General features: G+C 57.5%; 1 protein-coding gene across 7 annotated transcripts; it reads right to left on the reverse strand.

Annotated features, from left to right (window-relative positions):
• Positions 1-793: 793 nt before the first annotated feature.
• On the reverse strand, positions 794-27,696 carry TLE3 (TLE family member 3, transcriptional corepressor). 7 transcript variants are annotated; one of them, XM_050309534.1, is made up of 21 exons: positions 27,557-27,696; positions 27,031-27,173; positions 26,803-26,903; positions 26,658-26,721; positions 25,723-25,767; positions 17,513-17,575; positions 17,055-17,129; positions 11,106-11,307; positions 10,418-10,434; positions 7,697-7,816; positions 7,214-7,264; positions 6,942-7,097; positions 6,727-6,859; positions 5,960-6,141; positions 5,277-5,353; positions 4,832-5,081; positions 4,118-4,365; positions 3,514-3,661; positions 2,673-2,823; positions 2,161-2,237; positions 794-1,926 (listed from the first exon to the last, which is right to left on the reverse strand). In XM_050309534.1, the coding sequence occupies exons 2-21, from the start codon at positions 27,052-27,054 to the stop codon at positions 1,819-1,821; spliced, it is 2,292 nt and encodes a 763-aa protein (XP_050165491.1). In that variant the 5' UTR covers positions 27,055-27,173; positions 27,557-27,696; the 3' UTR covers positions 794-1,818. The 7 variants fall into 7 exon arrangements, with proteins under 7 accessions (XP_050165491.1, XP_050165485.1, XP_050165487.1 ...); XM_050309528.1 differs by having other exon boundaries at positions 5,945-6,141; positions 17,025-17,129; XM_050309530.1 differs by having other exon boundaries at positions 11,106-11,310; positions 17,025-17,129.
• Between the last annotated feature and the right edge of the window lie 115 nt (positions 27,697-27,811).

Raw genomic sequence — 27,811 nt, forward strand, 5'->3', positions numbered from 1 at the left:
GAACCCCTCCTGTTGGCGCCAGGGGCACCTTCAGAGTCATTAATCTGAGCCAAACCACCCTAAAATCACTTGCTCTAAAAGCAGCTTTAAAGAACTCGATTTTTCCTTTGCTGGATCATCAGTGCCCAAAACTGATCCCACACACCGAGTGGGCACCCTGTGCCTGGGTCCTTCCCTTACTTCTACTTTGAAAAGGGCAAAAAAAATCTCAAAAACCTCTTATTTTGATGGGAAAAAATAACGATTTCCCATGAGCTCTCTCCTCCTTCCAACCCCAGCTCAACTGTCCACACCTGGAGCAGCGACAGAGATGGGACAGAGGCTCCTCAGAGGGATGCAATGCCAGGTCCCAGCTCTCCCTGCTCCTCTCCCCCTCTCCAAACCACTCTCCCCATAACCCTAATCATTATTCATTTTGGACCAGATTCAAATCGCAAAAAATAATCCATAAAAATGTCGTATAAAAATCCTCTTCCATATGCTACAATACAGGGTGAGCACTTCTGCTACACAAATACTTTTATTTGCCCGTTAGGTCTTTTTTTTTTTGTTTTTTTTTTTTTTCTGTCCTTTTTTTAACCCTTTAGTACAAAAGGCTGACACAGGCCTGTGGGGGGAGGGGGTTGCTCCAAAAGACCAGAAGACACAAGACCATAAAAGCCCACAGGACCACAACCAGCCCCGGCCCCCCCACCACACACAAACCCTACTTGTTAGTAAACTTTTTGCTTCTTAAAAAACAAAACAAAACAAAAACCAACAACAAAACAAACAAAAAAAAGAAAACAAAAACAAAAAAAAAAACCCTGTATTTTTTTCTTTTTTTTTTTTTTCTTTAAAGGTTATCAATTCTAATTCTTTACTTTCATTTGAATACAAAACACATAAGTTGCTATTATCTTTCGTGGCTCCCTGAGCTGAATTTTCTAAGCTTTCTTTGAAATCACTCCTCATTGCTTCTGTCCGAAGACCAAGAAGGGCTTGCGCAGACGATCCCGCAGCGTGGGCTTCCCCTTTTTCTTCAAACATCCAAGCACGGAAAAAAATAAGGATAAATCCATATATTAAAAAAAAAACCAAAAAAACCAAACCAACCAGGCGACTGTGTTGATGTCCCGTCAGCAGCTGAGGATCCAAGCGCTCCCGGCATTCCAGCGGCGTCCCACCATCACTAACACACCCAACAACGCACGGGGACCACAGCAGGGACAGCTTCTCACCACTGGACAGCTCTGCTCGGCCTGGGTGGCCAAGTCACGTCCCCACGGACGCTTCCAGAGGGGCAGGGGAGGGAAAAAAACAAAACCAAAAAAAAAAACCAAACCAAAAAACCCATAATAAAATTGCCACCACCAAAACCATCAGTGGAATACAATTACAGCAGACGAAAAATACACAACTAGTGTACCGGGAGGGACCCCCTTCAACGCTATTTACTAGTCCGGTATTTACACTTTTCACAAGTCTTATGCAAGGCTGCACAAAACAAAAACAAAACCAAAAAAAAAAAAGTCACGATAAAAAAGGAGTCCTTTATAGTGCCACCAAAGCGCAGACGGAAAGAACCGGAAAACCAAAAAAAAAAATTGTTTTTAAAAAAAAATAATCAAACCCCACGACCCTAAAACCAAAGGAACATCCGTTTAGGGCTCCAACGTGTGCCAGAGTCGCAGATCTCCAAATCAATCCGTGTGTGGCGGACGCCGGGCAGGGCCCCCTCGGGGCGGGCACGGTCCCTGGGCCACCCCGTGGCATCCCCCCGCTGCCTCCCGAGTCCTGCGGGGCTGGGAGCTGCCAGCCCTCCCAGACGCTCCACGCTCAGTAGATGACCTCGTAGACTGTGGCCTTCTTGTCACCAGAGCCCGTGACGATGTACTTGTCATCCGCTGAAATGTCACAACTTAAGACGGACGAGGATTCCTTGGACTGGGGTGAGGAGATGGAGGAGGAAGGGAGAACACCCATCAGTTTAGTTTGGCTGCCCTGGCTCACCGGGCACCATTCCACGCTGGTGGCATCACCACATCCCACAGGCTGGGCACCCACCCGGCCACCCCAGGAGGATCCTCCCTCTCTCCAGGGCTGGCGGCCCCAGGCACGATGCCGAGAGGGGGTCTGGGTGTAGCCCCCCATTCCTTGCCCTTCCCAAGAGGCTCCTACCTGGAAGATGCTCGCTCCGTAGGGCGTCCTCCAGGCGTTGAGCAGGTTGTCTTTCCCAGTGCTCACAAACCATTTACCTGTTCCCAGGAAACACGGTGTCAGCAGTCAAATAAACCCTGCCACTGCCACCCCTACAGACAGATCCCGTGGCCAACCTCTTCCTGTCCCCCAGGCTTCTGGCTGTTTGACCTCAGCAAGTGGCCATTTTGGAGAAATGGGAAAAGCTGGAGATTCCCTGGAGAGGCTTGTCCAGCCCCTCTCCACTGGGACACATCCCAGCAGTGCTGCTCCCCACCTCCCACGATGCCACATGGCCATTGGTGACCACAACACTTCCACCCATGGAAGTGTTCCAGGCCAGGCTGGACAGGGCTTGGAGCAACCTGGGCTAGTGCAAGGTGTCCCTGCCCATGGCAGGGGGCGGGATGGATGTTCATTCAGGTCCCTGCCCAGCCCAACCATTCCATGGTGCCCACCCATGCCCGAAGGGAGGGAGCTCCGGGCTCGCTTACCGCAGTAGGCGAACTTGAGGGAGAGGACACAGCTCTCGTGGAGGTGCAGCTGGTACTTGTCGGGCTTGGTGTGGTGCAGCACCTCCACATTGCTGCTCTCCATGCCCACGGCCAGCCACTCGCCCGTCGGGCAGTACCCCAGGGAGAAGATCTGCAGGGGAGGTGGCACACGGGAATGCTCAGGGGGAGCTGAACGCCAGCTCTGCCCACAGCCCCCCGGGCAGGGCTGGGACTAGAGGGGCTTCGAGGTCCCTTCCAGTCCAACCACTCTGGGATCTATGGCACGGGTGGGGGTTGCTGGGCAGCCCCAGACTGGTGCAGCAGGGTTGGAGAGGCACATCCGTGTGTTTGGAGCAGCCACATGAGCTGTGAATGCCGGGATGGCCCCAGCCCCCTGGATGCTGCTGCACTTGCTAAACAGAATCGAGATGCCAGCTTTGTCCCTTTGGATCAGGGCTCTGAAAGGGTCTGCTGGAGGAGGCAGGATCCTGATCCCTGCAGCCAGCCCACCCACAGAAACCTGTTACATCCACAGCCATCCCATGGGAAGCACTGCCTTCCTCAAGGCAGCCTGACTGTGCAGGGATGGAGAAATGAGGACAGAGAAGCTGCAACCAGATCCAGTTGGCTCTTACTGCCTCTGACACTCCGGGGTTCCACCGAACACAGCAGGAACAGCCACACTCAGGGCCAACAGGACCATTTTCCCAGCAGGAAAAGCCCCCCCTCCCACAGCCCGCCATGATCCAGCTGCCAAACAAGCTGCCCTGCTTTCCGTGGAGGGATAAACCCCTCTGTGGGGTCTCTCACAGCGGGGCCAGGCACGTGCCCAGCCCGTTACCTGGGAGGTGAAGTCGTGCTGCTGGAGCTGCCGCCCTTCCCGCAGGTCCCACGAACGCACCGTGTTGTCCAGGCCCCCTGTCCACAACTTCGTACCGTCATGGGAGATGTCTATGCAGCTGGCACCGTCTGTGTGGCCTTGGAATTGCCTTTGAACCAGAAAAAACACGCTAATCTGCAAGGGGAACGCTAGGAAAAGCATGGAAGATGGTTCAAAGTGCTCAGACGTCATTTGTGAGGCTTATCCACACCAAACATGCCTGGCAATCCACCCAGGAGCATCCTGTGCTGAGGAGCAGCAGCATGGAGAAGTGTACTGGGCTTGCTTAAAGATGAGCACCACAGGATGGATGGTGCAGCACCAAGAGAGCATTCCTGCCATCATTCCATAGAAACTGTGGCTGCCCCATCCCTGGAAGTGTCCAAGGCCAGGCTGGACGGGCCTTGGAGCAACCTGGGCTAGTGGGAGGTGTCCCTGCCCATGGCAGGGGGTGGACCAAGATGAGCATTAAGGTCCCTTCCAGCCCAAACCATTCCAGGGTCTCCAAGCTCCTCCCACCAGAGCACACCTGGCAAGGCCCCGACCCCGAGCAGAGCCCGCTCACCTGACGAGGGTCTGGTTGTGCAGGTCCCACACGGCGATGTTGCCGTCGCTGCAGCAGGAGAAGCAGACTTTGGCGTCGGGGCTGATGGCCAGGGCGTAGCAGGCGGGGGCCGAGGAGGTGAGCTCGGCCTTGATGCGGGGCGTGGGCGACGCCAGGTCCCAGATGGTCAGCGTGCTGGCCTCGCCCCCCACGATCAGCGTGCGGCCGTCCGGGAGCAGCTTGCAGGAGCGGATGTAGTTATCCCTGTTCTGGGGGGGACAGCGGGCACGTGTCGAGGGGGGCAGAGATGTCCACGGGGAAGAGGAAAAGGGATGGTGGTGGGAAGAGGAAAAGGGGTGGCAATGAGAAAAGAGAAAAAAGATGGTGATAAGAGGAAAGGGAGGATGACAAAGGAAAAGAAATGTTAAAGGGGGAAAGAGGAAAAGAGACATTAAGGGGGGCAAAGATGTGGTGGGAAGCGGAAATGGCGGGGGAAGAGGAAAAAGATAGTAATGGGGGTGCAGGTGGTAACAGGGAAGAGGAAAGGGATGGTAATGAGGGGAGGAGAGGAAAAATAGATGGCAACATTGGGAAGAGATGTTGATGTCAATGGGGAGAAGATGATTAATGGCACTGGAGGCGGGGGAAGGAGGGGACACGGGTGCCTGGCACCAGCAGGCCCCCACCACGTCTCACCGACATCCCCCGGGTGCTGCGGCCCCCCCAGCCCCTTACCAGGCAGTCGAGCTGGGAGATGGGGCTCTTGCTGCCGGGCTGGCTGATGTCCCAGATCTTGACGCAGCCCTTGCCGCCGGTGTAGACGTGCCGGGTGGGGTTGCTGATGGTGACGGCGCACACCACCTCGCCGTGGCTCAGCGTGTTGATCTGCCGCGCGTGCCGGGGGATGCCGGGCCCCGCCAGCGCGTCGTGCGGGAACGGCACCGGCTGCATCTGCCCGTCGGCGCTCACGTGGAACGAGTAGGCTCTGCCACGGCGGGGCAAAGGGGGCTCAGCCCAGAGGTGCAGGTTTAACGGGGGGCAGCGGGTGGCTTTGCAGTGCGGCTGCCACGCCGTGCCCCGAGCGGGGGTTTGGCCGAACCCAGCCCTGGGTGAAGGACTCCTCTCCCTCCCGCCCACACTGATTCCCCCCCAGTCCATAAAAATCCAAAATGGGCCTTACGGTTTCCCTCCGGGGATGGAGGCCAGGCTGGAGGGCAGGCCAGGGGCTCGCATGGGTGGGTGTGGATCAAAACCAACCTGGCGAGAGACACACGGGCACGGGTGAGGCCGGACACGAGCTGGGCACACCAAACACCTTCCCATCCACGAGCCCACGGGACACTGAGCAGCTCCCCCTTTTCCCTTGCTGCTCAAGAGCTAATTGTTACTATTCCCCTGGCAGAAAGGGGAAAGCTGAGGTATTAGTCAAAAGTTTTGGGGCTGCAAAGGGCAGCATGGGACATGCTTCCTCCCTCCCCATGCTGTCCCCAAATCCCCAAGGACAGGAGCAGCCAAGTCGTGCTCAGCACTCTGGCTGCAGAAACCCCATCTCTGCATTAATGGCAGTGTTTTACTTCTTGTTGTGACCTGTTTTGCCTTAACACATGGCATCGAGAATCTAGTGAGAGTATTGGGAAGGGGGCTGAGTACCTGGAAGGAGAAACCCCAGCGTAGCAGCACATGCACCACATTCCCCCACGGGGAGGTATTTCCACCCCCAGCCCCCTTTAACGGCAGCTGACATAAAACACGGCTTGTTTTGGGGAAAAGGAGCTGATCTAGGGGGTCCCCCCAAACCCTCCCCAGCCCTCCCCACCGGTGAGAAAAGGAGCTAAAAGTGCTACGTACAGCTCCAAAGCTCACCATTGGTGACCGGCCGTAGGCAGCGGCGGCGGCGGCGGCCGCGCTCATCTGCGGGGGGAGGTTGTGCAGCCCCGGGTAGGCGCCGGGGCTGGTGAGGGACCCGTTCATCTCGTGGTGCCCCATCATGGCGAAGGGGGCCGCGTAGGAGCCCGCGATGGAGATGGGCGTGCGCAGGGCCGAGGCTGCGGGAGGGACGGGCACGGGGTCAGGACACAGAGAGAGGCAGCGTCCACGGGGTCATCCGTGATGGGAGAGGCCCCTGAGGTCACTGAGTCCAACCTGCGACCCGTCACTACCTTGTCCCCCAGACCAGAGCACCGAGTGCCATGTCCAGTCGTTCCCTGAACCCCGCCAGGGATGGGGACTCCACCACCTCCCTGGGCAGCCCCTTCCCAGGAAGAAATTCCACTGTTTTTCAACCTGGGCCTTGCCTGGCACAACTTGAAGCCATGTCACAGATCACAGAATATTCTGGGTTGGAAGGGACCCACAAAGATCATTAAGTCCAACTCTTAAGTGAATGGTCAGGCCAGTACAGGGATTGAAGCCACATTCTTCCTGTTACCAGCACCCTGCTCGGACCAACTGAGCCAATCCCATCCCATGTCCATTGTGCCCTCTCACCCCAGAGCTGCAATGGTTGGGCCTCCCTCCTTACCCCACCTCTGACACGGGGACCACCCCAGCCAGACCTGGATCAGGCCCCCCATAAACCTGATTTCCCACAGGCAGGGTTGAGCTGGAGCCGTGCCCAGCAGGGTACCCACCCAGGGGGTCCATGCCGGTGGGCTTGCCGGGCATGGGCCGCAGCCCCGGGGTGCTGCTGGTGCCCGGGGTGGGCGCGTCGTTCCGCGGCGTCGGAGTGTTCGACTTGAGCCCGGGCGTCGACGACTTGTCGTTCTGGTGGGGAAGGGATGGGAAACAAGGGGTGAGGGTCCAGCACCGGCACCCCCAGCCCCCAGCGAGCCCCCACAGGACGTACGTGGCCCAGGTCTTTAGTCTTGGAGGAGGGAGTGCTGCTGGAGGAGGCGACCGAGGCCGGGCTGTTGGGGGCATCCCCCTTCTTCAGCCCGCGGGCTTTGTCCAGGCCGTTCTCCGGGGGCGAGTGGGCCGGGCTGACCCGGGGGGTGGCGGGATCCTGTGGGACAGGAGAAAGCCTTGGAATCCCCTGTGGCAGGGTGGGCAGCCTCTGGCATCACCCCCAAGCCCCACAGTGGCACGGGCAGAGGGGCAGATCCACCCACAAGGACTCACCTCGTTGGAGACGTCGACCACCAGGTCATCGCTCTTGTCACCATCGCTGTCCTGGAACACAAAGTGAGTCACACCCCGCAGAGAGCCCCAAAAACTGGGGTGGGGGCACCCCTGAGGAGCTGAACCATCCCTCCACAGCACCAGACACTTAGGGGGAATATTAGGGAAAATTTCTTCCCCAAAAGGGTGGTCAAGCATTGGAACAGGCTGCCCAGGGCAGCGGTGGAGTCCCCAGCCCTGGAGGGATTTAAAAGCCGTGTGGATGTGGCACTTAGGGACATTGTTAGTGGTAGTAACACACTACCACTGGGAGTGCTGGGGGACAGTTGGACTTAATGGTGTCAGAGGGCTTTTCCAACCTAAATGATTCCATGGTTCTATGACCCACACCATACCCGGAAAATGTTACCCAAACCCGCTGTCTCCCACCCCAGGTCCTGCCTGGTCGTGTCCCTGGGGCTCCCAGAGTCCCCTGTCACTCACATATCGGCTCATGCTGTCCTTCTCCTCTGCTTTCCTCTTCTTGGAGTCGATGCTGTAATCCGTGGAGCTCCGGTGCTTCTCGCTGGCTCTCAGGCTCTCCGAGGGCGACACGGAATTATTCTGCAAGGCCACAAGAAGCTTTGAAGTTGGAAACTTCACGATGAAGGATTAGGACTACATCAGCAGCAGCAGCTTAGAAGGTGCCACATATAGCCCTGTCCCAGCAGTGGGGTGAGACCCCGTGGCTCCCACCACACCAGGGAGCAGGGAACAGGATCCAGGTGACAGGATCGGACACCACCCTCACTGGGAGCCCTGGGAATGCTGTGAGGCTGCTCACGGACACCTGAACCCCTTCACTGCACAAGCACAGCAGGAAAAACAGAGGAGGTGGTTGTTGTTAAAAAGGCAGACCCTGAGAGGGAGGTGTGGGACACTCCAGCAGCTCCCAGTCATCACTGGGATCCACCAGTGGGAACTGGTGAGTGCAGAGTGGGGAAAAGCTGTGCTCCCTAAAATCAGCCCCATCTCCCTCATCCTGTGCTCCCCATGGAAGAACAGGAGCTTCACCCCTGCCCTGGGCAGGGACAGGGCTCTGCACAAAGGGTGGCACCATGGACAGGCATCAGCAGAGCTGGGGGGCCTCATCCAGGAGGAGCAAAGAAACTGCTGCATCCCATTCCCAACAGCAGCAGCTGAGCTCTGCCAAGCCAAAGGGCACCCAAAAAACGTCCAGGAAACCCCCTGTGACCAGGAGCACCAGAGCCCAGTGTCCACAAGGATGCCCTGCTCAGGGGGACTTCTGTCCTTGCTTTGAGCAGCGAAGCCCAGGAGATCCAGCATTCCCAGGAAAGCCCCAGAGCCCATGGGTGCTTCCTCTGGCACTGGCACAGCTGGGAGGCCTCATCCAGAAGGAACAAAGGAATGGCTGCATCCCGGCTCTGGCACCAGCAGCCGAGCCAGAGGACATCCACAAAATATCCCAGGAAACCCACGTGACCGGGAGCAGCAGAGCCTGGGGGGGCTCCTGCCCCTGCTTCAAGCAGCAGAGCCCAGGAGGCGCCGACATTCCCAGGAAAGCCCCGGGAATGCTGGGAGCAAAGATGGCAGCACAAAACCACCTCACGAGCGCCAGAGCATGCCCGGCCCTGATCCCACATCAACCCCCCCGGCACAGCCCCTTCCCCACATCCCAGCTTCCCTTCCCCGAGTTCCTGGGAGCAGCAGCAGGAGAAACGCCCGCCCTTCCCGAGCCTGCCAGCCCCGCTAAGCAGCAGCGTTTCCTAAGCTGCTGTGCCTGCCTTTTCTTCCCCGGCTGAAAGGGAGAACTAAAGCAGTTCATGTTTCTCCTCGGTCCCCAGTAAGCAGCTTTGGATAACACCGAGCTCTTTCTTCCCAGGCAGTCATGCTGAAAACCCTCGCAGCTCCCGGAGAATCATGTCAAGCATTTAGAGGCATCGATCCATTCAGCGCCGCCGCTGGCCCGGCGCCAAGGAACTAAATATTTTTTATTGCACAGGCAAAGGCTGGGGAAAATATGAATGACTAACGCTGATTACGGCGCATTAAACCTCCCCCGGGAACACCCCGGCTCCGGGCTTATGGATCGGGAACCTTCCCACCTCCGCCGGCCCCCTGCCCGCCCGAGGAGCGGGTTAATGATGCCCAATTCCCCTCTCCCCCCTTTAAAGAGCACTTTCCTTCCCGCCCGCCCCCGGCTCTCAAAAGGCCCATTTGTGGGCTCGGGGATGGCAGGAAATCGCTGCAAAGCCGCGGCTCAGCCGGGCTTTGTCCTGGCAGCTTTTCACACGGAATCACTGGGGTTGGGAGAGACCGCCGGGATCACCGAGTCCCCCCGCCCTGTGCCCCATCCCCACCTCGTCCCCCAGCCCAGAGCACTGAGTGCCACGGCCAGGCCTTCCCTGGACACCTCCAGGGCTGGGCACTCCACCAGCTCCCTCTCCAAGGCCTGACAGCCCTTTCCATGAATCACAGAATGTGCTGAGTGCGGAGGGACCCGCAGGGATCGTGGAGTCCAACTCCTGGCCCTGCACAGGACCATTCCCAAGGGTCACACCGTGTGCAGAAATTCCTTCTGATGTCCCTTTTCCCTGAGCCAGGGGTGCTGTGCACACCAGGGTGTGGGGGGTCCAGCTGGGCCCCACTGCATGGTGAGGACAGCTCCCCCCTCCCAGTATCCTCCCTGCCTCCCCATCCCTGCTCCAGGGAAACCAGAACCCACCCACTGCCCCTGAGGTGTCAGGGACATGGACAGAGGCACCGGTGCCCTCCAAAATCCAGGGATTCGGGTGGTTTGGGAACTGCTCGACCCTCCAAATCTGACTTAAGGTGGTGTAATAACCAAACCATCCCAGCAGATGAGATGACCCAAGGTAATGGGAGAGTGATCAGGAATAAAACAGCTTTCCCAGTCACTAAAAGGATTTTGGAGCCGACTGGGCTCTCTCAAAACCAAACCATGAGGCTCTGCCCCAAGCAAAGAGATTTAACCCACATCTCGGGACCAGGTCACCCCACTCATCCCAGCACAGCCCTTCAGGCAGGGTGGGAGCTTTGGATTGCCTGGTTTTTATTATGTAACAAGACCTGTGCAAAAGGCAGCCCTGGAGCTCCCACCTACAAAATGGGTTTCGAAGGGATAAAGAAACCAAAACCACACAGCCACCAAAAACTGGGGGAAAAGGAGGCAATGGCACTTACTGCACTTGAGTCTCGCTCTGTCAGGAGATGCCGGGGCAGAGGTGAGGTCACAGCCAAAACAAAGGGGAGAACAGACAAATAAAGCAAGTTAGAGTAAGTCTTAAACCAGAAAATAAACCAAGAAGCTCCTCATGCTCTGAACTCAAACCCTTCTGGGCTCTCTCTGGCTTTAAAATCCTCCTGTTCATCCAGCCCCTGCCCCCTCCTGCCCCTTTCTTTTTGTCCATGTGATTTATTTGGCAAAACACAGCTGGAAATGCCCTGAATCCAAAGGGAATGGCAGCAGCCTCTGGTGCTTGTCCCCAAAGTCATAACCTCTGACAGTCCCATGCGCAGCCACAGTGTGGACTTGGGACAAGGGATGGAGGGACAGGACACAGGGAATGGCTTCCCACTGCCAGAGGGCAGGGAGAGATGGGAGATTGGGAAGGAATTCCTGGCTGTGAGGGTGGGCAGGCCCTGGCACAGGTTGCCCAGAGAAGCTGTGGCTGCCCCTGGATCCCTGGAAGTGTCCAAGGCCAGGTTGGACGGGGCTTGGAGCACCCTGGGCTGGTGGAAGGTGTCCCTACCCATGGCAGGGGGTGGCACTGGATTTTAAGCTCCCTCCCACCCACGCCATTCCAGGATTCCACGAGTTCCAGCACCAGTGGACGCAGAGAGGAGCAGCCCCCTGGCCCCTCTGTCTCACCTCTGTGGTCCAGGTCGTGGTGGTTCTTCTCGTCCTTGACAGCGAGGTGTGCCTGGCTGCCCAGGGCTCCGAGGGCCAGCAGCCCCGAGCTGGTGCCGGTGACGGGCGGGATTCCCGGCGGCTGGAGCCCCGAGGGATGAGGTGGCAGCTGGACCGGGGGCCCGTGGGCGGCGTGGGAGAGGTGCTGGGCCTGGAGCTGCTGCTGCTGCAATGAAAGCACCAGTGAGGCGGGGAGGGGCAGGCGCTGGGGGTGCTGGGGACACCGAGCGGTGCCGGGAAGGGACATTCCCGGTGTCCCAGGTGATGCCCCGGGAGCTGCCCCGCTGGGACGCCTGGAAGGAGAAGCCCCGTTAGCAGGAGGGACAGGGGGTGCCCGGGCACGGCCCCCATGCCAGGAGTGCACACGTGGCACGCCCTCCCTCAGTCACAGGAACACACACCACTGCTGCAGACCTGGTTAGTTTGGGGTTTACAGCAGGTAAAAGCAAAAGAGAGATACAGGAATCCCACCCAGAAGGGAGAGAGTGGCCCGGGACAGAGTGCAGAGGCTAAACCAGCCAGAAAGAGGAAATTCCAGCAGCCAGGATCCTCCCAGACACCTCGGGAAAGCAAGTTTTGCTAATTTACTCAGGACCAGCTTTGGGGTGTTTGAAGGGGAGAGGAAAATGCCCACATAGTGCCCCAGCCCCATCCCACCATCCTGTTCTCCCAACCCCTTCTGACATCACTGGCTGTCCCTTGCACTGGATAAATCATGGAGGGACCCCCCCATACCCTGGCACACACACAGGGAGCTGCAGCCCAGCTGGGACAGCTCCCAGCTGCTCCCAGGGGATTTTTGGGAGCCCTGAGTCCCAGCCGTCCCAGCACGCACTCATCCAGCCATGGGGATTGATTCCCTGCTCCATTTCAGCTGCAAAAAGCTGAACTACAGCCCTGGGGAGAGGAAAGGAAAACCAAACACATCCCCAGTGATTCTATTTCAAACACAAACTTGGAAGAAAACCCGCTGAAATCCAAGGAGCTGCTTCCAAGAGTCCCCAAGCCATCCCTCCCGCAGCTCCTTCGCTCCCAGGACACCCCTGGTCCAGCCAGGAGGGTCTTGGAGGTGGCACTCCTGTCTGGGATCCTCCTGTCTGCACCCACAGCCCCCTCGAGCAGCACCCCAGTACCCCCAGTGAAGTCACACATGGGCACCAGCAGGAATCTCGGGCTGGGAGGGGACACCTGAGCTGCAGTGGAGCCTCCCAGCCCCCTCCAGATCCCCACAGCCACCTTGGATCAGGATTTCTCCTCAGTGTCACCAAGCAGGAGCCTGTGTCCTGCCCAGGGCACCCAAAGGGCACAGACAAAGAGCAGGACCTGCTGCCACCCGGCCCAGCCCAAGGGACACCGCCAGGAATACACCAACAACATCCCCAGGTGTGCAGGACTCCATGATTCCAACAGTTCCATCACAGACATTTCCAGCAGAACTGGAAGGAGACACACCCAGGTGCCCCACACCCCTGGAAGTGTCCAAGGCCAGGCTGGACAGGGCTCGGAGCAGCCTGGGCTAAGGAAGGTGTCCCTGCCCAGGGCAGAGCGGGGAACTGGGTAAGCTGTAAGCTCTTTTCCAAGCCAAACCATCCCAGGATTCTGTGGTAAGTTCTCCCACACCAAGGCCCAGTTCTCGTGGGAACAGCTCCAGCCCACTCCCCACGGAGGAGTGGCAGGAGCCACGTTATCTCCAAACAGCTTCTTCCAGGCAGCACCCAGGTCCCGGCTGAAGCCAAAGGGAGAAGGCAATCAGGCCTCTGGTACAGGAAAAGCATAAATCACTGTGCCCTCAATAAGCAGGAGCTGGAAGCTTCTCCCAGGCTGCTCCATCCGCAGGGCAAGGACAGGAAGCATCCTCAGGATCACCATTCCAGGAGTGTCCTCCAACAAGGAGAGCTGGTGGGGTGAGGCAGCACCACGAGGGGGGATTCCCTCAATAATCCCATCTCCTGCCACACACACGTGCCAAGATCATCCTTCCAACACCAAAGCAAGTGGAACAGATCCTCAGATCTTCCTGAAATCAATGAGGCTCCTCCCAATCCCAATTCCATGTGATTTCCAGCCACTGAAGCGAGAGGCAGGGCTGGCCATTGTACGAGAACATCACCCAGAGGATGGTCCCAGATGGCTTTCCAGCCCAGCACGTTCCTCCCCTGCAGGCTCTCCAGTGGTGCCCATCCCTGCAGGGCCACAACACACCGAGATCCAACGTTTTATCCTCAGCAATCTCCACCTCAAACATCTGCATGGCTTAACTCATCCCAGGAGCCCCAAAAAAGGGATGTGGTCTCGTGGAAATCCAGGTATCAACATTCCATTGCCGGGATGATGATGGGGAATCACAGCCCCAGGGAACAACACAGCTCCACCACAGTGACACAGCAGCACCCAGAGCCTCACCCTCCAGCAGAGCAGGAAACTGGTTTTTCTTCCTTTTCTTTAGGCTGTCAACAAATAAATCCATCCAAGGGCTCCGTGAGCTGCAGGAACAGCCCCTCACAGCAGCCCCACTCCGGGGGACACGGAAACCAAGGTCAGGGCACAACATCCCACTGTGGCTCAAAATAACACTGAAAGGTGTTTTCCTCCCCTTGGCAGCAGGAACTGGTGAGCAGAATCCATGTGGGAAGTCCTCACTGGTTGGAAGCCTTGTCCCTCCATCCAGCACTGCAGCTCCATGGAGTGGCCTTGTCCCTCCATCCAGCACTGCAGCTCCATGGAGTGGCCTTGTCCCTCCATCCAGCACTGCAGCTCCATGGAGTGGCCAAGATCCCACCTGGGGGCTGCAGAGCTCCATCCCGGCACTGCTGAAGGAGCCGTGTCCCAGCTGGATCACTCCCAGGGCAAGGAGAAGAGGATGAGCCAACAAGCCCAGTGCACATCCCGGGGTGGTGCTGGAAGACCCCAAGGCTCCGCTCACAGCTCCCTCCTCCGTCCTTCCCATCCACACCACTCCACTGTGTCTGACGCACATCCCTCGGGAATAACATCCTGGGGGCTCCATGGAGTGGGATAAAGCCCGCCTGGGACTCCACGGCCGTGTTTCTGTGTCAGCCCATGGAGCAGTCGAAGCACATCCCTCAGGAATAACATCCTGGAGGCTCGCTGGGACTCCACGGCACAGGGACGGTGCTCGCTCGGCGTGTCCTCTGCTGAAAAGCCCAAATTCCCTCCCCGGCCCTTATTCCAAGCCTGGAAAAGGTTGTTTTTAAAAACACACAGTGTGAGGGCTTGCTGCAAATATCCCAGGGATGGGCCAGCTGCAGGAGCTCTCTGGGCTCCCAAAAACTCCCCAGCACCCACAGTTGGGTGCTGATGGCAGGGACAGGACAGGGATAAGTGACACAGCACAAGGACTTGGAGCAGCCTTTCGGAACCAGGGACCCTCCCACCACCTCCCCAGTTGAACCACAAGCTCAGTCCCGCTCAGGATGCTGCCCTAGGGGCTCCTCATCTGCTGGCAGGACCCCAAAAGGGATCCATGTCCCCACACATCCCAGGACAGCAGCTGGCAGTGGATAAAGACCCTGCCAACCCAACCCGGGGCGACAGCGGGAGCCGATGGGGATGCGTGGACACCGAGAGGTCTCCTTCCTTCTGGGGTCCCTCAGCACGTGCCAGCCAGAGATGGTGAAGATATGAAGAGGTTATAAATTTAGGGGAAAGCTGGCAAGGAATATCTGGTCCGTGGAGTGGCTTTAATTGGATTATGTACATCATGCTTCATGCCTTTGTTCACCGATTTAATGGTTCACCACTTAAGTTCACCACTTGCGTTAAATTTAGTAAAGTAGTCTAATCATTTCCAGAGCTATAACCAAATCAAGGGCTCAATTTCACACAAGCCTGAAGCAGAGGAACTGTGAGACAATGGCCTAGATGCATAAAATTAACAGTTCTTGACCTCAAAAGGGGCAAAAAAAAGGTTTTCCTGATCCGGTGGGTTTTTGTGTGAGGCAGCACCTGCACAAATGCTGGGGCAGTTTGTGAGGGCTTCCCTTGGTGGGAGGGTTGGGACAGCAGAGCCACCCACCCCAGGGACACAGGATCCCCAGGGACACAGGGTGGGGCCGTGCACACCCCAGTGCTGCCCTCACCCACCCGGAGAGAGCAAACAAACACGAGGGACGTGTCCGCATGAGCAACCCTACAATAACAAACCCCTGGGTGCAACAAGGGGAGGAAAAACAACCCCAAATCCTCTGGGTTTGGTGCCTCGGGGGCACCTGAGTGGGTGCAGCAGCACAGACCAAACCAGATGAGCTTGGAACCTCTCCTCTACAAGGCATGGAAGGACATGGAATCAACGATCACCTTCCTGTCAGCAGCAGCCCTACAATTACAAACCACTCCATGGACAGAGGGGAGAGAAAAGAACCCCAAATCCCCTGGGTTTGGTGTCTCAGGGGCACCAGAGCAGGTGCAGCAGCACAGACCCCCCACCCAAACCACCTCCAAACCTCTGGGATGAGCCTGGAACCTCCTCTACAAGACAAGGAATGAATCCCCACCCTCCTGCCAGCAGCAACCCTACAATAACGAGCTGGTTTGTGCACAGACAGGAGGCAAAACCCCAAAAACTGTCTGGGTTTTGTGCCCTGGGGGGCACCTGAGCACAGACCTAGCACCCAAACCAGCTCCACAGCTCCGGGATGAGCTCTGCCCTCCCCTGCAAGCCACGGAAGGATGTGGAATTGCCCACCAGCCTCCTGCCAGCACCGTGTCCCTCCCCAGCGAGCCATGGCGGGAGGAGATGCCCATAATTCCTGCTGAAAGTTCGTCAGGAAAGCGATTAAACGGCTGGGCTGGCTGCTTAATGACAGGAGGCACTCGCTCTGATCCAAGGAAGCAATTACCTCGGAAATGGGGGTCACGGGCCCTGCTCATTCACCTTAATTGAATTCCAATATCTGCCTCCAGCTGCCGGGGGCTCCTGCCTGCGGCTCCAAGCAGCTCATCAAAGCCATGGGCTCCCCCCTCCCTGTCTCTGCTCGCCTCCCAGCACTCCTGGCGACTCTGAGAGCAGGAAGAAGGCCAGGCAGCTGCAGGGTGCTGCCTGCCACCCCAAAACTCATCTCCCATACCTGGGCCACTTCCCAAGAGCCACCAACCCCACTACCAGGGATCCATCTGCTACCGAACCTTTCCTCATCCCCAAAGACTGTAGGAGCCCGAGCACAATTCTACCTTTGGTGCTACCCACAAAATACAGAAAAAATGTAGAGAAGAGCAGGTTAAATGCAGAGAATTATAAAGATCCTTGTAGCTTAAGAAGCGCAAATAGTTATTTTAAAAAAAAAAAGGCATTAAAAATGAGCGTCTTCTGGAAAACAAAGACCTAAAGCCAGAGGAGCTGTGGAGCCACCTGCCCAGGATGCTGGATGGGGACACCGATGTTCTGGGGTGAGGAGCAGGTTTGCTGCAGGACTGAGACCATGACATCAATTAAAGAAACAATAAAAATGGTTAATCCTCAAATTAACCCCCCCCGAGGTCTGCGAGAGAGAGCCCGGTCAGCGGGAAAAGTCAATGCATGGGACAACAACTCCGCCAAGGGCACAGCACATTCCACACCAACAGCCCAGCAGAGACAAGCCTGGGCTCAGGGGGCCTGGGAGGGCTGCTGGGTCCTGCTCTGCACCCCAAACGCTGCCCAGGCCATGGAGAACATCCAATTTGGTCGCTGGAGGCTCCCGGAGCGGCGCCAGCACCCAGGAGGGGGCAGGAGGTGGAGATTCCACCCCTTGTCTCGCTCGATGCCCAATTGGGGGGGTTTTGGTCATTTAGGGGGGGTGTGAGCCGCCCTGCTCTATCCCTCCTGAGCGCAGGATTGCCTCTGGTTATGGTAAATGATAGGAATAAAAGGGGTATACACACGGTGAGAGGCAGATTGGGAAGTCCACGTACCCCGATGATAGCATTCAACTCCGTCATTGTCACTTGCTTGGCACGTTCAACAGCCTGTGCCACTTGCTGTTGGTGCTGCGGGGACAGAGGGGCAGGGCCAGGTCAGAGCTGGGCATGGGGGCACCAGCCCAGGGGCAGGACCCCCCTCCAGAGATGCTCACCCCTCTTTTGGGCTCTGTTTTGCTCGTGCCTGGGAGCACCTCCCGGCTCCACGGGGTGCAGGGAGGTGGAGAAGCCCCTCAGAGCCTTTCTGGCTCAGTGCAGACCCCCAAACCCCTTCACAGGGCCCAGCTCTCCCTCATCCCAAGGGTTTTCCAATGCACAGGGGGATCTGAACCCCGTTTCTCACTCAGCCCCACACCCCCAGGGACCCCTGAGGGGCTGAGCACTGCCCGCCTGGGGAAACCTCCCTGTGGAGAAGCAGCAACTCCCCACCCAGGGTGTGAAAACTTCCTTACCTCTTGTGACAGAAAAGGCATGATCTGGGCTAAAATTGTATTCAGTCTTTTAGCAATTTCTGTCTGAAAAAAAGGAAGAAGAAAAACCAACAGTCAGCACCAAACAGGCTCCCACAGACGGCACGAGGCTTCCTGCAGCAGTGCTGTGCATCCCCTCCCTGTCCCTCCCCACACACCCCACTCCCATCCCCTTCCACACCTCCAGGTGGAAGCAGCAGCTCCCAACAAAAGCACCTTCAAGCACAGCAGCACAGGGACACGTCCCTGCTGCCCTGGGACACTCCAGGCCCCTTCCCATCGTGGGATGAGTGTCACAGAGCAGCCCCAGCAGTGCTGCACCACCCTGGACTTCCCTGGCCTCGTGAAAATGTAGCCAGGCACTGGAACAGCTTCTCATCCTTGGAGCAGCTGCTGGAGGCTGGATCCCATAAAACCCAGTTTTTGGTGGCCCTCGCCATCACCTCCCACTGCTGGCACTGTGGTGGGTGTTGAGTTTCTCCAGGAGAAACCCTGGCAGAGACACCAGCTGGGGGTCCCTGCTCTGCTCTCTGCCCATCCCACACAAAGCTGGTGGTGTTCCCTTCACCATCCTCACATCCCACTCCGGAACAACCCAGATCCACCACCAGCTCCACTGAGCTGTTGGGACTTCAGCAACCAACTGTGCTGATAACTGTGGGAATAACTAACTGAGAATGCTGTTTTCCTGGAGGGATGCCCCCAGCCCGGTGCTGGGAGGTGCCACCCTCCCACACACCCCATGGACACTCCTGCCAGGATCCCTCAGCTCCCAAAGGTTAACTCTGCTGCTCCACCAGGGCAGCTGTGAAAACAGCTCCTGCTCCAAGTCAAACAGGCCGGAGCAGCCGAGGATGCAGCGCCCAACAATGGCCGGGCCGAGCGCTGGCAGGGAATCAAACACCCAGCAATTCCTTCCGACAGCCCTGGGCAGCTCGTTATCAATAACACAAGTGATTCACTGGCTCGCTCCAGCCTCCCTCTTGGCAAGGGGCCTCTTCCCGAGGCAGCCAGCAGTCACTCCCCCTCAGAGAACTCCCCCCCGTGCCCCCCAAATCCATCCCTGCCATCCCAAGGCTTCACCCTTCTCATCCCACAGCTCAGCGCCGAGGATGGGTCCTATAGCACCGTGGATTTTGAGGGCCATCTGACCCAGAGAGGAGCTCTGGGCTCCACCCGCTCTCAAATACTGCAAGGAGAATCCCCAAATATCATAGTTTGGGAGAAAGAGCCCAAGAGACACTCAGCCCTTGCTGGGAGGAGCTGGGTGATGGCCAGGTCACACCGCTGTGACCACAGGACCAACCCAACAAGCACAACCAACGTCCCCAGGATGACCATAAGCAAGGAGACACCAGGAAAACCCTGCTCTCCCCCAGCCTGGAGCCACCCCCATGGAGGGAACAACCCCACAGACACCAGAACTCGGGGTCCTGCTCCAAGGGGTCCCCACACACCTGCCCACTGCTGCTTTCGGCTGCTGAGCCACGGGGATATTTCTGGCCATCGTCTTCTCCGAAAGCACCCCAGTGATTGGGTTACACCTGATGCTTTAATTAGCAATTCCAGAGGGCAGGAGAACGTGCTGGCACACTGTGCCAAGGCAGGAGCACCGGGAAGTGACTAGGGGTTGGACTCAGGTACCCCCAGCTACAGCTACACCAGTCACCAGGATTATCACGGACCCCAACGTGAGGATGCGCAGATCAGGAGGCAGTTGGGGCTCATGGAATCCTGGAATGGTGTGGCTGGGAAGGGAGCTTAAACATTATCCAGTCCCACCCCTGCCATGGGCAGGGACACCTCCCACCAGCCCAGGCTGCTCCAAGCCCCAACCAACCTGGCCTTGGACACTTCCAGGGATCCAGGGGCAACCACAGCTTCTCTGGGCAACCTGTGCCAGGGCCTGCCCACCCTCACAGCCAACAATTCCTTCCCAATCCCCCATCTCTCCCTGCCCTCTGGCAGTGGGAAGCCACTCCCCTGTCACTGCAGAGACACTTCCCTATCGTGACAGCGCGACATCCCTGCCCTGAGGAACAGCTCTGGCCAGCACAGGTGTTTAACCACCCCACACTCCTACATCACCCCAGGACCACCCTGCACCCCAAAAATGGGGCTGGAAGCTAAAACTGCCCCAATCCAGCCCAGCCACGGCACTGTGTCTGGAGGGGCCAGGCTGGCACCGCGACTGCCACCCCAGCGCTCCCACCACGCGCTGCCCAGCGATGGCAAAAGCTCTTTAAAGGCTTTTTGGCACCGAGGCATCGATTAGATTATATATAGACTGCAGCTCCATTAAATATTTATTCCTTCAGCTGAAGCCCATTGGATTCTGGATGCGACAAGCCCGGCCGCCGCTCCTGTGAGCTCTTCCCTGCCAGCTCCCGAGTTCCAGAACAAATTCCAGCCTTTTTGGAGGTGCAAACAGCGGTGCCAGCACAGGTGGGGTCAGTGTAACAGGAAAACACAGTACCCAAACAGGCTGAGTGCAGGCAGGAGGAAGGGAAGGTGTTGGGTTTTCCCCGGTCCAGACTCACAGCCACCCATCTCCTCCACCTTTAAATCCAGTTCTGCCCAAACTCCAAACAAAGATTTTCCGCAAAGAGAGAGACTTCCCATGTGGCACTCAGTGAGCAGAAAGATATTAGATCTCCAAAATATTATGTTTACAACCGTGAGGTTTCCTGTGAACATGAGATTCAATAGTCTTTAAATATTTGTTCACTTTAACTTTTCCCATTCCACAGAATATTAAACTCTGGTTGTCCCCATTAAAAGTTTAATCGGGAGCTAAAGGGGATCCTCCAGCACTTTGGGAACAGGGAAGGGCTTCATGCCCGACACCTTCCCCATAACAGGGCTCATTCATCACCTTGCCCAGAGTGCCAGAGCCCCCGAGCCCCCCCGAGCTGCTCCTGCCAAGAAAAACCTCCATTCCCCACAGCAGGTTGCCATGGCAATCCCAGGCTCTGCATCCCCTTCCGATGCCCTGCATCTTCCCTGGACCACAGCTGCAAAGGAGCGGGGATAAAACACCCTGGGGAGTGCCCAGGAGAGGAACTCACCCACCCAAACCCCCATGGGAGGTGCCTGGTGGGTGCTGGGTGCCCCTCCTGGGGTGTGTGGGAGCACCTGCAGGGACACTCACCCGGGCACGGGGATGCTGATGGTCGTTAAAAAGGGCAAGAAGTCAGAGAACCTGAAATCCTCACCTAACCCCCCATTACCCCCTGCCCCTGCCAAGAATCTGACCTCCTGCCTGAGCAGAAACACTTCTGGGGTGGTGTTTCACCACCACGGAGGGAGAAACCAGAGAAAACATCTGCACTGGTGATAAATCAAGAGAGGGACCGTTTGGCTCCGGGTCCTGTCACCCCACCCGCCCTTAAAACGGCCAGAGCCCCCACCAGCACCCAAAGGACTGGAGGGCACAGGGAGCCGCTCCTGGCAGCCTGTCAGGAGCCAGGATGGGGCTCTGGGAGCAGGAACAGGCTGGCATGGTGTTAAATAGCTCGGGGCTGGCTCTGCCCAGCAGCTCCACGGCCGCTCGTCTTTACACCTGGATGTGGCAGAGGGAAGTTTAAAAATAACCCTGCGGGCCATCAGTCACGGGAGAGGCAGAGCAGGGCTGAAAGGAGCTGCCTTCAAAATGACCCAGAGCACAGGAGTGCAGAATTCCAGGCTGGAGCCTGGGGGATCCTGAGTGATACCCCACGGATACTGCTCTGCGTGGTGGAGCCAAAACACATCAGCCTTGGATGGAGCTGAGGAGGAAAACGGGAGCTGCAGGGAGGCCCCAACCCTGGGGATGCACCCCCAGCATTCCCTCACGGCACAGGATGGGATCCAAACCTTTCCTGGGCTCCCAGTCCTTGGGAGGATGGAGGTGCCCCATAAAACAGCCCCACAACCACCACCCCCAAAGACCCTGCACAAAGCACCTCAAACCATCCTGCACAAAGCACCCCAAACCTCTGTAGGGAAGGGAATGACAGCAGTGCACACCAGGCCATGGCAGACAGAGCCTCAGAACAGATTTTGGGCCACAGCAGCCCCAGTTCCAGCTGCCCTTGCTCATGGATTTATATGTCAGGATGAAGAATGAAGAGAAGGGATGAACACACAGCACTGCCCCTCCTCCTCTTGGAAAACACCCCAAAACACTGCAACACACCAAAACATACATATCCATATCACACAATATCCTGAGCTGGAAGGGACCCATAGGAATACCCAGTGCAGCTCCTGGCCCTGCACAGACACCCCAACAATCCCACCCTGTCCCTCAGAGTGTTGTCCAAACGCTCCTGGAGCTCTGGCAGCCTTGGGGCTGTGACCACTGCCCTGGGGAAGTGCAAATATATAAACACACACACGTATAAACATACACACACACTGCATGCCTAAAACCCTGGAGCACCGGGGTTGGTGGGGCTGCCAAAGGCAGTGATCCATGGGATGCAGGAACGTGGCACCAGCACCACCCCACAGCTCACACAACACTCCCACCCACGAGCCCCCAGCTTCCCCTCGGCTCCCAAAGCACAGATCCCTCCACAACCCCCCCAACATTGTTTCCATCACGGGTCTGGACCCCCCAGCCTTCCTTCAGGCACTCCAGGACACCCCCACCCCTGCTGCACAGCCCCCCCCAAACCTCCTCCCTGGCAGAGGGCGGTGGGAGAAGGAGGAGTAAATCACACCAGCCGTGAAGCACCAGCAGCATTTGTTGAAACCAGGATATTGTCTCTTTAAGCACATGAAAATAAGGCCCTTGAGCAGTGTGGTTCTCACTCCGGCGCACAATTATGGGTACTTTCAGCTGTCTACCACTATTTCAAGTGCTCTCTCCAACCGGGCTGTCAATGGCATGTTGAAAGCTATTTGTGGCTGCTATCGTTATTAGCAAAGTGGAGAGCCAGGCTGATGAGAATTAAATCAGGGAGGGGGGGGTGGAGGGGCAGGACACAACCCCTCATTACGGAATTACCACCAGCAACCGGGATGTGGGGGGCAAAGCCCACTCAGACCCCCGAGAGGCACCCAGCACCCCCAAAATCCACCTGCAAAGCCGAGGGGAGGGAGAGGTGAAGCTCTGACAATGCTCCCTTCTACCTTAGGAGACCTGAGAGCAAGAGCTAACAAATTACTTGGCTTCTGAAGTATTTAGCAAATTATTACCTGGCACTCCTTGCTAACGAGCATGACAGAAAGTATATTGTGTTCCTAGAATATTCTAGAGGAAAAAAAAAACCCTGCCTCTCTTCCCTGGAAGTGTCAGGGGGGTTTAGGTTTGTTCCAAGCATTAAGTGTTTAAGCACGAAAACAAGAAGTGCTTATGTGGAGGGTTCTCAGCCATAAAAAGAAATAAAACCCAGCACAAAGGTTCTGTCCTCCGAGGTGTCCCGTTTCCCCACGCAAAATTAGTTTTTCTTTTGGAATGGTTATTGCAGTCGGCGATTATCCACGGAGATCTGCACAGAAACAATGCAAAGCCAACAGGGGAAGCAAAGTTTCTTTTGGAAAAATCAATTAGCCCTAAGAAGAGGAGGGGGGGAAAAAAAAAAAGAAAAAAAAAGTTTTGCCGGGGTTTCAAAAGAAAACTCATGATTGGACTCGGGTTTAGGAAAGCTGAGCCCGGGGAAGGGAGCTTAGTGGAGCAGGAAGACTGATGTAAGGAGCGATTCACTGCAACCAAGTCACTTCCTAAATATTTCCTTGCATATGGAGTTGTTTATGAAAGTACATTTTTTACTTAACAAGAAACAAAACTAGAAGAAAGGGGGGAAGGAAAAAAAAAAAACCAAAAAACACAACAACCCCACACGCAGCCACATATGCACACACTTAATATTCAGCGTAGAAGAGATAATCTGTTATATAAGCCCACAGACAGACAATCCCCTTTTGCTTAAAGATGAAGTATCCATCAATGTTTGTCTGGAGCAGATGTAATCACAAGCAGTCAAGTCTGGAGGGCAGGACACTGCATGAATAATTCAAGCACTTCAGTCTACTTGATTGTGTGCAGATAAACACAAGTCAACCGCTAAACAGGTCAGCTGATAAACTTGTTTGTTCAGGACCAGCCACCCTCAACCAGATGCAGGCAGGACCACGCCGCAATTAGCGGGATGCCTTGCGGGGGGATGCTGCAGCCGGGATGCCTTTCAGGGGGATGCTGCGGCCCGAGAGAGGGGGAAAACCCTCGGCCGGCCCCCTCCTCGGTCCAGCTCTCCCATCCCGCCGCTCCCTCTCGCCCCATTTTCGCCTGGAAGCGCGCTGGGAGCAGCTCTCGGGGCTTTGTTTTCCTGCAGCCCCGCGCACATTGCTGTCAATTAAAGAACGAGGCAGCTTCGCCTCCCAAAGTTCGCTGAGCCCGCAGCGTCTGTCAGCGGAGCGGGCAGGGGTGCTGGGCACAGCCTGGAACCATCCCGACGGGATTTATCCCCCCGCCTGCAAAGCTCCCGGCGAGGCACACGGACCACGCTGGGCCTCCCGGGCCACCAACACCACCCAGCAACTCCCAGGGCACCGAACCAGCCCTGGCAATGCAGGGGCTCCTCAGTCACCCCCAAAACCACCAGACACATCAAGGGAAGAGGCCCTACGCGGTCACGGCCGGCAGAGCGGAGGATGGGGTGATCCATCTGCACCTCCCGAGGATGGCAGACCTCGAAGATCCCTTAGGTTGCACCCATGGACTGGTGGAAAAACACACTGCACACCTCAGGAGCACCAACTGCTTCCAAAGCTTCCATCGGGACAACAAACTCAACATCTCCACGCGTTATTCCAGCATCTCCCAGCATCGCTCAGAGCGGAGCCGCCCAACACCCAGCAACCAGGTGGGCACAGGCACTTCCTGTCCCCAAAGAACCCTGTTCCTGTCATTCCAGTGCCTCCAGTGTCATTCCATCCCTCGGGCACTACTCCAGTCCCTTGGGTGTCGCAGGGTCCGTGTCCCTCGGACACACAATGTCCCCTCCTCGCAGGAGGCCACCACGGGCCTACCCAAACCCCCTGCACTCGGGGGGATTTCCAACCTCCCCAGGCCAAACCCTGCCCGAGGCCTCCCCCAGCACGGGGGTCCCGGCTCCTCGCAGCCCCCCAGGGCTCCCCCAGGGCCGCCCTGCCCTGCCTGGGTCCAGGCAGAGCCAGGGAGAGCGGGCAAGGAGTCGGGATTATCTGCACGGGAGAAGATATTTTTAAAAAACTGAAGACTAAGCAGGAATTATTTTCGCTGCCCTGTGACTGCGCCGCAGAAAGGCAAAGGGAAGAAAAGAGAGGCAGATTCAGAGACGCTGCTTTGCATTTCATCAGCTCCCAGCGACGCTTCCTTAGAGGAGGGCGATGCTGCTATTAAGCAAAACCACTCTGGAGTTGAATGGGGCTGATTTGCGAGCGGCAAAGTTGATGTCAACTTCTATCTGCCTTAAGTTCTTAATTAGAACTCCTTCTAAAACCAGTAAGCAGCAGCAGCACAAATAATCAGGTCTAATCTCAATAATAACTTTATTCCTTTAAGTTTTACCATCATGTGCGCAGCCTTTAGGCTCTTTAACGATAATCTTATCAAGGTACCACACCACATTCTGCTGGGGCCTTCTCTATTTTTTCCTTCAGGCAAGTTACATATTAGAGGAGACTGGAAGGGAAAAAAAAAAAAAAACACACCAACCCCAAACATTGCTTCATTTCCCAGATGCAAAGACAAATCCGTGACATTGAGCAACACACCGTAAGCTATCGGAGCCCTGGAGATAATTCCCTCCTCAGTCTCACGCTACAGCGTGGGGAAGATCAGGGTATGACCTCAGAAACAGTCCTGTTGTACCAACAACACAACCAGAGGCAAAGGCAGCACATATCAGTGTTTTCCCAGTTTTGGGAACGCACTATTCCAGGTAGCGACAGCCCAGCACGGCAGGCAAGGCTGTTCTCACCCCCTCGCGTAAACACTCTGCTTAAAACCCGAATTTCTCAGCAGCACAGACAAAACACCAACCTGCCAACAACCTGCAGTTCCCAATTCAACTGCCAGGCCACGGGATTCCCACCTGGAGTCACATCCCTGCCTTCAGCACTTACTCCCTATTTAGTGCAATCAGGGCCCATTTTACCTCAGGTTGAGGAAAAGGGCAACAGGAGATCAATCAATCCCAACTTCCCCCCTCGAAATTACTCACCTGTTTGTGCATTTCAATGTTCAAACCGTACGACATTTCGTAGTACTGGGGAACAAAAACACACAAATAAATTCAATTAAAGAAGAGAGCCGAGGAGAATTTGAATTAACTTCACAGAAGGTATTTGCATAAGGTCATTACCAAAAAGCATCCTGGTCAAAACTGGGCTTAAAGCACTGGTAGCCAAGGAAATTACACCTTATAATAAGCAGATGTTTATGGGTTTAACTGGCAGGCACTTAACAAGGGGACACTCCTTTTGACTCCTGTTTTCTCCTCCTAAGCTACTTAGAAAAACAAAGAGGCGCAGAACTGGGTGACAGGCGTCTGCTCAGCCCTGGCAGAACAGGTACAGCCCGGAGTCTGGCCAAAATTCCAGCTTCTCACTGGGGGGGTGGATTTATTTTCCCCCCCCCTTCCCAGGGCTAGTGGAGCTGCTGGGAGCCCCGGGAGCCGCCGGGAAAGGGGGTGCTGGATCCTGCTGAACCCAGGAGAAACCCAACCGAGCCCACCTGGGGGCCCCGCGCCGAAAATCTGGCTAAAAAAGAGGGTTTTGAGGCAACAAAAGAGCCCATTTCCCCCGGGAACGATGAGCGGGGTGAGCTGGGATGGCTCCCGGGTGGCCTCACCCCGCGCCTCGGGGCAGCAAAGGGGGGACCCCCGCCACGCCGAGGGACCCCCCCGCAGCTCGGGGGCGCTGCTCCAGCCTCCCCCAACCCCCCCGGAGCTCTACAAAGCGGTTAACAGGAAACTTGGGACTGCGCTTCCAGCCGCCCGGGGCTCCGTGCGCCTGGCACCGGGCACCCCCCAGCGCCTCCGGGGGTCCCCGAGCAGGCAGTGCCCGTCCCGGGGGGGGTCCCTCGGTCCCCCCCGTCCGCAGGCTCCCAGCTAATAACATTTACAGGCTGATCCGAAATCTGATTAAAGTCTCTCACCATAACGTAATGGCGCTGCATTTCGGTCTTCTCGTTCGCCAGCTTGTCATACTCCACTTTGAGGCTGGGGGGGGGAGAGCGGAGCGTGAGACCCCGCGGGCGGGGGCGGCGGGGCGGGGGTGCAGCCAGGGGTCCCCGGGCTCACCTGTGGTACTGGGCCTGCAGGAACTGGAACTCGTCCTTGATCCGGTCGCAGGACTCGGCCACGGTGAATTTGAAGCCCGGTTGGCCCGGCTGGTGCGGAGCCTGCGAGGGGGCACCGGGGTCGGTTACCGGGGGTGCGGGGGGAGGTTACCGTGGGGATACAGCGGGAGGGAGGCGGGGGAGGTACGGGGGTGCGGGAGAGGGGTCGGGAGGGGGTACCGGGACTCACCGGGTGCCGGCCCTGGGGGTACATGGCCGGGCTGGGGCGCGGTCACTGGGACGAGCCGTGCCGTGCCTCGCTAGGGCGATCGCGACGTGCGGTGCTGCCGCTGCTGCCCGCCGGGCTCGGAGCGCTCCCGGAGAGGCCGAGAACTGAACAAAGGGACGAGAGGAAAGTCCGTGCGGGGGGCGGAGGAGGGAGGGCGGAGGGGTGGGGGAGCGGGCTCGGCCGGTTCCCCCCGCACACACCACCCCCGGCCCCGCACCGCCGGGGAGGCGCCCGCGGAGCCGAGCCCAGCTCCGCACCGCCGGGGCCAGGTGCCGACCCCCGGCCGCCGCGCTCCGCGGGCCTCCGCTTCTCACCCCCTCCTTCCGGCACTCGCTGTCGGAAAAAAAAGCAAAATCACCCCCCAAAAAAAAAGAAAAAAAAAAACACAGACGAAAAAGCCACAGCGACAACAACAACGCGGCGGCGGGAGGAGGGTCCCGCGGTATTCCTGCGGCCGGGAGAAGGGGAAGCAAAGCCAGGAACTAACGCCGGAGCACGACGGCCATGGAGGAGAGGAGGAGGGGGAGGAAGGCCGTACACATCCGACTTCCCGGGCGCCGCGGACATGCGAAGTGCGAGCGGATCCCCCCCGGCCGGGGGCGGCCGTTCAGCGGCGTCCCGCGGGGCGGGCGGCGGGCGCGGGGGCCATGGCGGGCGCGGGGGGCGCGGAGCGGGGCCGGAGCGGGGCGGCAGCGCCGAGCACGCGGTGCGGCCACAGCGCCCGGGCGGAGCGGGGCGGCGG

The sequence above is a fragment of the Myiozetetes cayanensis genome, unplaced genomic scaffold, assembly GCF_022539395.1.
Source record: "Myiozetetes cayanensis isolate MyiCay16 unplaced genomic scaffold, myiCay2020 scf14, whole genome shotgun sequence".
Classification (NCBI taxonomy): Eukaryota; Metazoa; Chordata; class Aves; order Passeriformes; family Tyrannidae; genus Myiozetetes; species Myiozetetes cayanensis.

Coding starts and splice junctions, on each gene's coding strand:
- TLE3 (XM_050309527.1), bottom strand. CDS start 27,054: ATGTACCCCCAGGGCCGGCACCCG. Junction 7,098..7,213: donor TGGTCGACGTCTCCAACGAG/GTGAGTCCTTGT, acceptor CCTGTCCCACAG/GATCCCGCCACCCCCCGGGT. Junction 5,082..5,276: donor TCCATCCCCGGAGGGAAACC/GTAAGGCCCATT, acceptor CCGCCGTGGCAG/AGCCTACTCGTTCCACGTGA.